The following is a 13,516-nucleotide window of genomic DNA, read 5'->3' on the forward strand; positions in this document are numbered from 1 at the left end:
TTTATGCAAATGCGAGTATGTAACGCTTAAAATAACAAAACCACCAAACTGACATTTTGATCGTTTCACTGACAACCTCATCTCTTCCTGCTTTAGCTCGGCCAATGTGTGCGCTCGGCTTTGATGACACCACTTCTTCCAAAGTCATTGGGGGCTTTCCATTCAAGACAGCTGTGATCTAATATGAGTGACACGCAGAGTATTCAGAGTAGTATTATCTCCAGGTGTATTCTGAGATGTTCTTTGATGTGAGGCAGCCTCTATTCTCTCTCTCTGATCACAGCCATCTCAAGACAGATTAGTCGGCATGCTTCACAAAGAGCGTACAGAGGGAGCCGATGAGCTACGGCGGCGAAGGCAGAGCTGCAGAATAAGCTTCTTTACCATTCAGAGGTGCGATTTAGAAACATCTGTTCTATTAAGAGCGAGTACAGCAGCGCCGGGGCTATTGTTTTATGACGTCGGAATAGAAGGAGGGTTATTCTGTGATCACATGAGCTCGTTCGGTAGTGATGCAAACGTCTCGTTAGCTAAAGACACAACTCCACCATCGCCGTAGAAATGATGGGATGGACGTGCAAATAACCCCAAAAACACATGCTCAAGAAAAAAAAGGTAAGAAAAAGCATGAGATGGTTTAATGAATAAGATGGAGTAGGGGTTGAGAAAGACTAGAAATGATCACATGCATATGGATCCAAATTGGTAGGATTAATATGTTAGCTCATGCTCATATCTTCGGGGTAATACCGATACACACGGCCACTCCAACGTAGAGTTATTTACTGGCATTTGCAGAGTGTATACACACACAATATTTGGACAAGCTCATTGAGATTCTGGGCACAACTAAAGCATAGATTCACTGTGATAGGCACTTCAAAAAAACTCTAACTTTGACAAGTCAACAGAGATGAAATCATCGGAGGCGAATGAAAAATTCACACTCGCACTAAAAATGCAGGAGCTCCTGCATTGATTTCTTTTTCTTTTACAAGATGAGTTTGGCAGCCGTACAATCATTAAGGCAGTTTAGTTCATCATTTGATAAACAAGCTCCTTAAAAAGTTCAGCAAGGAATGATGTTTTTTAATAACATGTGCAGTGGCAGGTTTATGTCACGGGGGGGAGGGGGAGGGGGGTTTGGGGGGGGGGGTGCAGCTGAGTCTGCGTCTGCTTTATTTGTCAGAAGTCGTACAGTATGATGTGCTCATCGCGTGGAGATGCTTTGGAGTGGCGTCCTCCGTTCCTTCGGCAGACATTACAGTCGGGCCTCTGTACTAGCTCTGAGCAGGAGGACGATGACATGGCTCTTTGCATGCATGCGTGAAACAGCGTGAGGGTGAGAAGCATGGCACTAACATTACACAAAGTGGTTACTTACAGGTAGTAAGTGTAGGAGTGATAGGTTCTTCTGCCGAGTGGGGTGGTGGTAGGATTTAAGCAGTGGAGGACGGGGGGGGGGGGGGGAGGAGGGGATGGAATGAAAAGGAAAGAAAAAAGTAAAAATATATTAATGTTTTGAAAAAAGAGTAGAAATGAACAAAATCAGATATGGTGGCATACGTGGAGGTAAACTAGTGATCATGAGGGCAAAGGTGATCGCTTGGAGTCATGTCATGCTTTGCAAGTGGGGTGTGTGTGTGTGTGTGTGTGTGTGTGTGTGGGGGGGGGGGGGGCTCAGTACAATACAGTCAAAACTCTCTAATTATATTGATATTGAGCTCATCTAATGGCATTTGATGGCAAATCAGAAGCAACCACGTTGTCACTAAAACACGTCATTTTATACACCTATAACAATTACCATATCTGACCCCCAAGGTGGAAACTTAATGAGTGCTTTGAATGACTAAACACAACTCAGATTCCCTGTTGGTAACAGTAAATTACACAAAATTCAACCAATGAAGTCATCTCCATCTCTGGTTTGATTAAGGCTAATTGAAAACAATTCCATTAAGGAGAGCTGCTTTTCACACCCACCCAGTGATCGCTGTGCTGCACAGAAAATGAAGAATATTATAATATTAAGTCAAAAATAAACATGGAACATAGTGATTGTATTAGTACACGACTATCTGCTTCGTTTACTGCACTGCCCCCTTTGCTATTTAAGTCAACGCAAGCTATTTAACGTTAAAGGAAATAAAGAGTAAAGCTTGTGAAAGTGAAGGTTCACTGGAATATGTATTCTTTTGTCCTCGCTTCACAATCGAGATACTAAAACGAAAGCAATGAAATCTCTGCAGAACCTGACATTGTGTTATTTCAAGCCTCGCTGTGGACAAAAGGGGTGGTGGGGGTGTGGGGGGGGTTGATGTTTGCTGAGCTTTAGCTCCCCTGATAGCTGGGATATGTACAGAGGACCTCTCTCCAGAATAAGGTCCAGAGCTAATGTAAACTTAGCCTTCAGCTATGTGGCCATCCTCTTTCCCTTTTGAGCCTTTCATCATGTTTTCTTCCTTATCTCCCCCCCCCCCCCCCCCCCGCCTCTCCATACCACAGGCCTCAAAAACATTATTTCCTATTCCCATTCCAATGTCAATGAAGCGCTGCGCATTTGTTTGAGGGTGCCGTGGAAACGGATTAATCTTTCATGGCACACTGTATCTCATGGCTGTAAACAGCCTTAATGGGGCGTATCAACATAATCAAATTAATTATTTACCACGACGCCGACAATGCTTCCGATTGAGGGGAGAAACATACAAAATGATGACTACTACTTATTTGTTTGAGTATTCAGTTAGATCGACCTCTTCCACGTCATCTGAAATCGTATTTGAACGAGTAAGAAGAAAGGGCTTACCTTTTCTTCATGAGCAGCACCACCCCCAGGAAGATGATGACGAAGAGGAGGATGCCGGCGATGACCCCGGCGATCTTCACCGTGTGGTCGGTTTGTTTCTCCGGCTCCACGGCGTCGGGCTTGTGAGTCGCTGCTCCTGAAAAGGACGTCACAGTGCACAAAAGATCACACAAAAGAAAGTGCAACTAATCCGGCGGACTGTGAAACAAATCTAACGGCTATTTGCGATTGTTCTCCACGAGCCCAACAGGAGAGTGCACATCCATACTTCCAGCATTTCCTCTCATCGATCTGACCGTGCGGAGGAGTGAGGTTGATTAATCAATACACCGATATTCTGTGGCGTTCTGCGCACCACAAAATATCAATACGCATTTATTGGTTCAGAGTAATGTTTATTCTGAAAGTAAGTGACTCCCTGAAGTCCTGAAGACTCCACCTTTAGCTCCGCTCTTAGTGGACATCAGCGCTCCGTGGATCAAGCTGCACGGGGGGAGATAAGTGCGCACCATCTTTACCCTTGGTTAATCATGTTTGGGGAAAATGGTTGCTGGGCTGTTAAAAAAAAAAAAAGTAGGATGCAGGGCGGAAAAGATAATACCCGAGAAGATAAAAAAAGCCTGAAATAACCAAAACATTAAATATGAGCTCGGGAGGAGATAGCCAACACCGAGAGACACAAAGAGAGAGGGAGGGAGGGAGGAGGGAGGGAGAGTGTCTTGTTTTAACAGCATCTGCTCCCTGGGAAGTGATAAGAAGCAGTCTGAGGAAAGCAACGTTCCAGGAATGACAACTGTCCACCTGAACAACACCATTATTCCTTGTCACCAGAGGTAAATTTAGAATGATAAATTGTTATGTCAGACCAATCTGTTAGAGCGGGCTTACTCTCCTCAGCGTTGCCGCTTTCTCTCGCTATCATAAGGGTAAGTATCTATCCTGGGCTGGTTGTGACATATTGTTCTTGCTCTGGTGTGTTGTTATCAACAGCCCAGGCCTTTATTTAGATGTAACTTTTTAAAGGCGGTGCGTAGGAGGATTTTAAGACAGTTGGTGACATATTAACAATTATGTCTGGATGGATGGAGCAGATTTTATCCAAATATACTGTTACAGGCTAATCTGACAGAAACGCTGTCAGTGACAAATCCCCGTTTGAGCTGCGAGTGCTGTACGTACGCTGCCACAAGTCAATATTCTTCCGTTCTAGCCGGGGAGAATGAGACTTTTTAGAAGAAACTGAGCAGAATTCTATTAGACGCTTAAAAAAAACAACTCTCCAGATCTTTACGACGAGCACTTCAGCGTCCTTTAGTGTGTTTACAGTTGTCGCGACTGCAGCAAACTCAACACCTACAAACACTTAATTTCCCCCGAAGATAATGAGAAATATTCATGAAAGGGGATTAACTCCTGTCAAAGAATCTCCCAACACTGACACATCAAATGACGACCGCACCTCCGACAGGTCTTTCATGTCCAGTAATGCTGAGGAAGATGAAGGTAGAAGACGATGCCTGCGAGTCTTTGATTTAATCACACTCATTATATGCAAATAGCGGGACGATAAACAAAAACCACACGCGTGCAATGTGCCACTTGTTTGTTTTCCTGTTGAGGGAATCATTAGTGATGTCTGTAAAAACCAATGGACAATATAACTGAGACGGTCAGAGAATGTGCAGAGAGCTACGGGGGTCTGACCTGTTAGTTGGTTGTCCCCGGCCGCTGGGGCGATGCGGATGTACGGGGTTGTGAGCTGAGTCACAAGTATGGCGGCTGAGTAGAGTCAGTGGATCCAGGATTGCATGCAGTATAGAGAGACAGAGAGGGAGAGAGAGAGAGAGAGAGAGAGAGGCCACACTGAAGCTGAAAACAGCCACACCAACAGTTCCCATCACCATGCAACATTGAGGCAGAGAAAGACGTTTCAACATTAGAGAGAATTTCACTTTCTTACTCATTTTGTTTTGCCAAGTTAGCAACGGCAATCATTTCACACACACAAGTTCATATCTCCGCAGGGCCAAACGATTCAAATGTATCCCTTCAGGTGAGAAATTACTTATATGATCCTTCTACTTCTAATACGTGCCGTTTTAATTTGGCGTACTGAGGCGTGAAGATTGAGATATCTGGAACTCCGCACAGAATCCATAGTGGAGCTGCAGAATATACAAGATTGCCAGGGCATGTGACAGGATCTCCCGTGGCCCAGAACGTAGCGTGACCGGGGCTCCCTCTGGCCTTATCAATTCTGCTCCCGAATCAATGGTGCTTAGACTTCATCGCCTTTAATGTGTGGAGCAGGACGTACAGGCAGCATAGCTAAGTACCTACAGACAGGCTTGCCTCCCGGTCATGGAGAAAACACATGTTCCTGGTCAATGTGTTGATGTGATGACTATATCACACATTGTCTTTTTAAGACACTTTCAAAAGGAAAGCAAACTTCATGAAGAGTGAGAGTGTCAAGATGTCAGTTTATATCAATTCCATGCTAAGTTAGTTAGTTTGCAGAAATCATTATGCAAGTGATGTAAAGAAATACAGCAAACATCAATCTGTCCTTACCTTTGGTGGCAACTCGAACACAGTCGATTTTGGTCTCCTGTGCAAACAAAGAGAAGTTGAAAAGGGGAAGAAGAAACAGAAGAGAATCAAAGTTTAATATGACGCACACACTTGCAGCGGTAACAACACCTATCTAAGAACCCATAGTTACAACAAAACAGCTCGGTCAGTTCCACGCTGTCCCCTATCATCTGTTGAGCTCAATGACTGTGACACAAAACGCAGTTAGGCGAGAGGGCCTACAGCACAGATTAGTGGTGCTGAGCTGCTGATTTGTCAGCCAACAGCGATCTGTCGGCAGCCTGCGGCTCAAGGTGGTCAGCCACTGTGGAGAAACCAGAGCCCTGTGACAAGCGACACCAACCCAGCATGCAGCACACCAGAATGACACGTCAGGGAGCCTTTCTGAATATGTAATGGAGTTTGAGCTCTGACAACAGCATTCAACAACATAAAGAAAACAACAACAACAACAACAACAAACACTGCTCTCGCTGCCGGCAGAGAAGTTTGTTGTCAACAATGGTCTGTTGAACAGGAAAAAGGACACAGACAGGAACGGGGAGAGAATGTAGAGAGTAAAAACAACACAAAAGACATGAGCGATGTGTCCCTGAGTTTGACCCGGCCAAGCTGTCCAATGAGCATTGAGCACACATGGGAGAGACGGCATTTAGAGGCCATGAGAGGCACAATGAAAAGATGTGGGCGCGTGCGTTTTCACATTACTGCTGCTTTTAAGCTGTCAGATGCTTCTTCAGTTTAAGGCAACATAAGAAGTTAGATTAGATTTTTGTTTGAATAGAAGGCTAACAAGAAAATCCCTGTACTGCACTCACCTTCTCTAAGTGCTAATTTAGTTTTAGTTTAAATAAAATCACTCCGACATCATTAGACATTAATGAAAGCTTGCCGTACTATCGGCTGACAGTGATGTCTTAATGAAAGAGTGCATTTGGCCACTGGAATATAAACTTAATGTCAGAAACAGAGCTTCATGCCGTGTCAACAAGGGACTTTCTTTGTGCTAGGAAGAGCACTATCGGCCAATTCATACCACTCACCAGTTCGACTTGGAAAGTTTCAAACCGCCAATGCTTCGCTCTCAAGAGCAAGCTCGCTAATTGGATTCAGCCCTGCCGCACACGTTATGTCTATTGCCTCCTTAAAGACGTGCCGGTGTTTCTCAAGGAGGCTGTATATGGTGATTCTAATTCAGGACCATAATCGCTGGAGCTCTTGAAGTCGCCATCGAGCTGTCTGCCGCCCCTCTGTAGGAGGAGGGCCCCGCCGAGGGCCACTTGATGACAGAGGCTGCGACCTGTACGATCAGTAACCCCGTTGTTGTTTCCTGCCTTCCACACTTAACTGCCTCTGCGACTCCTAAATGCCGTTGATCAGAGGCTTGCCTGGCATTTGGCATAAAGCTCAATAGGAAAAGGCAGGAGAACAGGGCCAAGGTAATGGAGGGAGAGCGCATGTCGGAGCATGGAGCTCTGTATTCAATGCTTGACCCTGCAGAAGCCTATTAAGAGTGTAGACAGTGCTGTTGGTGCAGCCCACTAGAGTACTGACACATCTATCAGAGGCCAACTGCAATTGTGCTGCTGCGTGCATGTGTCTGCCTATGTGAGCAGTAACTGTGTGGAGTCAGGCACTTCAGTCCCTTTCAGTAGCACAGTCAATCAATCTGTCAGTCAGCGTCTCATTAATCCCACCATAATGTTTAGCATTGTTTCCTGTAGGCCTACACTTTAAAGTGGAGATGCATATGGTTTTAAAAGGCAGAATGTTAGTTAGTCCTCTATTAAAAAGTATAATAAAATGATGCATTATAAAACTGGATTATTGTTAAATAAAATCGTATGCAGATTCTAAATGTTGATTTAGATTGTGATAGTTTAAACCTCTTTACGATTTAAACTAATCGTACGTTTTGTATGTAAAATATTAAATCTGAAAAGCAATATTTCCTTCTATAAAATATTGAGGAGTAGAAGTATATAGTAACATCAAACGGAAGTAGTGCACTTAAGTGTAATACAATCATTTTTGCAGAAACACCCACCCCATTGGCTGTGCTGACAGCCTGATAGTAGATGCTGTAGCTTTTCTGAGGCAGCAGAGGGGCGTTCCAGTAGCCGTTGTAGGTCTTGTTGTCCCCCACAGTGAAGGGTTGCGGCGAGTGGATACCGCCTGCGGGGAACTGAGCAGTGAAGTAGTACTGGGAGTTTAGGAGCGTGGCGTTCTGGAAGTGAATGGGAACTGGGTAACAGCGCAGGATTTCCGCTGTGCCTCGTGCTCTGCGTGGACGTTCCTCCTCCACCACCACCTGGTACGCACTGCAAAGACAAACACAGAATTAAAAGACTAACACTGTTGGCAATGCACGCATCACAAAGTGTAATATGGCCTCTTTATCAATGGCACAGAAATGCTGTATGCTGCAAAGCTCCAAATCTCAGAGTACATCAACTCTCTGGAAATGATTCTTTATTTAGACGTGAGATAAAAGAGATTTTTGGACAGATTTGTTCATTAAAAGTTACAATACAGTGCATCATCAGGTAAAAATGCTGACATTATAAATACGTGACAAAGAATGTCTGTGCACATTTAGCTCCACACAACATCTAACTTATTAATGAACTTTTAACATCTATAAAAGTTTGATATTTTGAGACCTTTTCTGTGATTTCTTTCGGTGTATAAATTAGAAAACAAGCTGCTAGCTTAAAGCTAGAATTGATTAGCGTAAACAGTGCTTTGCATGGGGGCAAGCAGTACGTGCTTTAAACTTTCACCAATAATATCCCAAGGATAGAATCAAAAATACAATGCAAGATAGATGAGCGGCGACACTGCACAGGGCCTGACGTTATTTGCATTTGTATTATTCGACAACTGAAAAGGTTAACGGCTCCTTCCATTTCCTCTCCATGCAAGCCTTGTGTTTAGCTAGATCAAAACTGCAGCCCTCTGTGCCTCTGACAGAGATGACATTGTCTCTGAGCCGGCCACTTAGCTTGCTTGAGGGGGAGACTGACTGTCTTATAGACTTTCATGTTAGTATGCATCTCGCATCCACCTGGTAAATCTATTGAGTCGCTGAGTGACAAAGAGTCTGTTTACAGCTGCCGCGGAGAATAACCAGCCATGATTGGGGACTAGTGTTCCATTTCCAAAAAGAGTCATGAAAAACAACAAGTTATTAAAACAGAAGAGGGAGCAAAGTTACACAGCTCACTGAATAAATGCATGAATTTCTTTTTATGAATGAATGAATGCCATGTGACATAGTGTGACATAGTGTGACATGCTCTGGTTATTTTTTTAGCACATGTGTTTACAAATGGAAAATTAATGAATAAATAATTTGCACATTGTTGAACTGAATTTTTTATTTATAGCTATTTATAGTGGAGTTTTTGACCGCTAGTGTCGCAATGAAACAATTTTTGTTTGCATCATGCAACGAGGACGCACATGCGGACGACGCAACATTACTCCACTGATTGACGGCTGGTGGCAGCTTTGCAAATGTCTGCAAATGAGAAAACAAATGCATTTAACCCCGTTTAAACATGCGATCTGTATCGGAATATATTATCTGGATGTTTTTACACAGCTTTGCTCCGAGGGCCCATTATTCTGAAGCCTCAATAGTCCGAAAAAATATCCCATTGGACCCAAAACTCATTCGACCAACAACCTGTTACTTTGCATTTTCGGCGCAATGGAAAAATGGGCCTTCAAAATAAGCTTCCTTGTTATCTTGATTCTAACATGCAAGTTAGTCAGGTGGAGCTGACGGACATGTCAGAGGTCAAAGGGAACATTGGCATTTTTAAATCCCTTTTGCGAGCGAACACTTAGTTACTGCCACTACCTGTAGCTTCGCTTAAGGCAGCAGGAAGAGATGGAATCAGGTGACCTTTCAACTTACCAGGCAGCTCTTTTATTACCGATTGCATTAATACCTGGCTGAGATCCGAACACAAAGGAAGCCAGACCTCCTCCAGATGTGGTCCGGCCGATCGAATCAAATTCCGATCACAATGCATTCTGCATGCAGTTACACCTAGCATTAACATGTGTTCTTTCCCCATCGGGGTACAGACGGCTCAGTGATGTCAGGTGCGAATGTCATCCTGTGGCCCGTCTCTCGCCTTTACAACATATCAATAATGTTTACAGGAGCACCAATTTCCCTTTGTACAAAGAAACAGCTTCCAGTTGTGCCGATCACAGATTAGAATTGAATATGAATACATAAAAGACAAACAATAAATCATGCACTAGTTTATCATTTGTAATCTATTTTGCAATCATTGTGAGGAATTCATAATATTCCTTTTATTATGACACGCCACAAATAAAAAGTGACAAAGGGTAAGGCCAGGCAGGATGTACAGCCTTGATGACCCTGAACATATTCCCTTAGCCTACATTATTAGAACAAACACGTAGAAACAAATCTGCACTGTAGTGGCTGTTCTCTTAAGCTGTACAGTCACAGTACTGCAGATGATCAATTGTTCCCCGCGGTTGGTGCTGGATGATTAAGTGTCCCCTTGTGTGTACAGCATGTGCTCTTTAACCCTATAGTTTATCATAAGGTGCTTGCAGTGTCATTAGAAATTCCCCCTTTGCTCTTGCAGGGTGTGTCCTAATTCCTCAGAGCTCTCATATTTAGTGCTGGGTTAGGGATGTGATGAAATATTTAATCCTGCTGAGAGTCTGCAGGAGCAACCAGCCTTTAATTACTGTCTCCTATTGAGAGCAGAGGTCAAAGGGCAGGTGCTGACAGTATATGGGAGCCCCTTAAGTAGCTGCAGAGCGGCACAGAAATGAGCGATGAGGCTTGCGTGGAGGCCTCAGCCAAAACACTGTAGATCTGATGTGAACTATGAGGGGGACCATAGAGTATGGTGAGGGCCATGGAGTATAGAGAATTATATCTGCTGTCAATCATCACCTAACTATTTTTTAGGATCTATCCTAACAAAAGATGTTAGAACTCAGTGACGCCTGAAATAATGGCCAAAACACACAGAACCCTTTTTTGTTTTTTGCTTTGCTTTGAGCAATGCACACTTACTCAGTTGCTTGCCCATATTGGTATTTAATGTTCCAAATCAATCTGCAGAATAGTGAAATAAAAATAAAAAGCTGGCTCCCCCGGTTGGCTTCTTAGGATATGATGATGTGGCTGTGCCATGACTTAATGATAGACACAGTGTGAATGGTACTGCCTTTCCTCAGGCTAAATACTAAGTGCCATAGGCTATGAGGCTCCAAGGGATGTGGATCCCTCAGCCACTGCTTCTCTTTCACAGAATATTCACTGCGGCAGGAAACTAAAAACTAGCTCGCAATGAATTTGCAGTTTAATAACAATGTTTCGTTCAACTTGTAAGTGATGGCGACAATAACACCAACGTTTGCTTTACTGGAAGCGGTAACTTGCTGTGTGAAAGCACACTTACCCTGCGTTTAAAAAATGTACTACGTTCACCTCGACTGCTTCTGAAATGTAAAAGTGACTCGTGAGTTTAAAGTTGTCAATTTAAAAATCCTTTCTTTTTTTTTCTGTGATTACTGCCGTCATGTTAATGTGCCTTTGAGCAGCTGACACATTGTCACCTCATGCTGAGTTCACAATCTACATTATGAGTCATTTTGACAGACCAGAGTCATTTAGTCATTTTCTTGATTTAGTGTGACATGAATGAGCAACAAAAAAACAACAAACAACAGATGAACAGCAAAAACAAAAATCCTTTATAGACGATTTTCATTTGATCTGATACCAAATGGAGAATCGCATTACCCCAGTGATGGAAGAAGCATGTAGACCATTAGCAGAATCAAAGGGTACAAATACTCCATTGCAAGTAAAAGTCTTGCATTCAATATGTTACTCGAGTAAAAGCATTAGTGACAAAAGGCACAATTTATTTGCATATAAAATCTTAATCTTAAAAGTAACAAGATTTCACATTGAAATGTAGTGAAGTGGAAGTCTTGAGTAGCATAACATGGATGTACTCAAAGTACAAGAGCATTTGAGTTAATGTAGTAAATATGCCCAGTGAAACCAGCTCTTAAACCAATCCCTACTAGTCCACTAGTCCAGGTAACAGCAAACTAAACCTTCACAAACCTACGGCTCACAGATTAAAAGCTAAACCTCGGGAGAGAAAACCCACAGCTCACAACACATGCCTCTGGGAAAGATGCATAATTGTACTTAATTCTAAAACCGCTAAAAGATCCTCAACCTCTCTCTCTCTCTCTCTCTCTCTCTCTCTCTCTCTCTCTCTCTCTCTCTCTCTCTCTCTCTCTCTCTCTCTCTCTCTGAGCAGAAGATGGAAAGACAAAGGGAGGAAAGAGGAATGAAGACAGAAGCTGTACGAGCAGTATAAGCTGTTAAAAGTGGTGTGCCAGCGGGGCCGGCAGGGCAGACCTGTATTCCTGCAGTAGCGCTGCAACCTGAGCTGACACCAATTAGGCCTCCTCCAGCCTTACTGCCCGATAGATTTCAGCTCTGCTGCCATGTGACGCCAACCAATTATGGCGGATTGACTCGGAATCGACTGGATTGTGACCTGAAACTCAGATTTATTTTTCATGTGGGCTGATAGGGGAGAACTCCAGGCTGTTTGAGCCGATGAGGGAAGGGGTATGGGGAGCATTTCAATCACTGTCTCTCTGGCTATTGCTAATCGGTTGGCTCTATATGCCTACATGTCTGATTTAAGAGCGGTAGTAAGTAACACACTTCTCCTGACCCAGCATCCTTCCTCCGTGAAGTCTGTCTTCTCACTCTTTATATTTCCCTGGTGTCCATGAAGCTATAAAGCTAACAAATTAGAAGGTGCCATAGATTACATTTGCCATTAAATGGTAAGTTGTTGTGTCACGTTTAGGCACAGCTATTAGCATTTGCCATGCCGTGATCAAAGAAAGTTAGTGCTTATTTTAAGACTGTAGAAAATTACTTAACTGATTTCAGGCCATGGTTGAGCACAGATAATCTGATGCTACAGGGGAGACGCTACGCAGGAATGCAGTTTCTTCAATATGCTACTTCTAACGCCAGAAGCTGCTGTATTTTGCTTTTTATGTATATTTGTTTGAGCTCGCTCAAGGCAAAAGGTTATGTCAGGAAAAGAAAGAGAAGGGTCTGATTTAGTGGTGGGAACGATAAGGAAAGCATCTCAAATCATTTTATTTCTGCAGAAGCATGTAAACATTTATTTTAATGCTACGGAGTGAGGAGGCGTATTCTAGCCCTGACGAGGGGCCATTGCAAACATTAGTTTAACACGACATGACTGATAGACAGTTCACTAATCCTCTTAAAGGAACAGTGTCCCCTCTGGTAAAAATTGTTCCCGGCTACGCATGTCGTCCCCAGAGATTAGAAGCCAAATCCAAGTTGGAAATGTTATACCGATTAGCAATTATAAAAAAGAAATGAAGAATTGACTGCCTCCCTCAGCAGTGGCGTCTGCTCAGATCCATCTGAAAATACGATTTGACTTCAGCAAATGACTGCAGGATGCATAAGTGAAACGGACATTTGACGTCTGATTTCTTTATTTATGAACCGGCGCTATCGTGTGATCTGCCAGTGTATTCCTCTTCCTGTATTCCAGCAAAACATCTGCTGTTTGAAACTCAAATGTCTGGAGCTCTATTACCTCCCAAACCCAATCAGCGTGCAAGATTGCGTTATCAAATCAAGCCTCATGCTGCTTTGCTCTGCTGCAGATCAGTGTTCTCCCTAGTCAAATCCCTACTTCGTATGGGCTTTAAAACTGATTTCATAAAGTGTTCAATTTCAAAATGAGCTACCCACCACTCTAGAAAAGTGATGGCTACATGAGAGGCAGCTCAAAATTAAATCTAACTATGGTGTGAAATGTAAGTCCTTGGTTTGACACAATGCTAACTCTTCAATAGACTGACTGGGTTAGCTGTGTTTTAAGTTTTGGACGTTCTTTCCAGTACTCTAGGTCATGGAACAATTTGGAAAACATCTCTTTATATTCCTAAAATGTTATCATTATGGGCCACACAGCAGATCCCGACAGACTAACTCGACGCCTCTGAATGGAAGCT

The 13,516-nt window shown here is 43.2% G+C and overlaps 1 protein-coding gene across 12 annotated transcripts in view; it reads right to left on the minus strand.

Moving 5' to 3' along the window:
* The window catches only part of LOC115022547 (receptor-type tyrosine-protein phosphatase mu), a 146,020-nt gene that overhangs the window by 46,018 nt on the left and 86,486 nt on the right, over nt 1-13,516 (minus strand). For 8 of the 12 annotated variants that reach the window (XM_029453573.1, XM_029453572.1, XM_029453569.1 and 5 more), the window contains exons 12-16: nt 7,455-7,728; nt 5,387-5,423; nt 4,517-4,591; nt 2,813-2,948; nt 1,385-1,414 (exon numbers count right to left, since the gene is read on the minus strand). In XM_029453573.1, the coding sequence (XP_029309433.1) occupies nt 1,385-1,414; nt 2,813-2,948; nt 4,517-4,591; nt 5,387-5,423; nt 7,455-7,728 (552 nt within the window). The remainder of the gene's footprint in view (nt 1-1,384; nt 1,415-2,812; nt 2,949-4,516; nt 4,592-5,386; nt 5,424-7,454; nt 7,729-13,516) is intronic. The other 4 variants (XM_029453576.1, XM_029453574.1, XM_029453575.1 and 1 more) reach the window with 1 other exon arrangement.

This window comes from Cottoperca gobio, chromosome 17, assembly GCF_900634415.1.
Source record: "Cottoperca gobio chromosome 17, fCotGob3.1, whole genome shotgun sequence".
Lineage (NCBI taxonomy): Eukaryota > Metazoa > Chordata > Actinopteri > Perciformes > Bovichtidae > Cottoperca > Cottoperca gobio.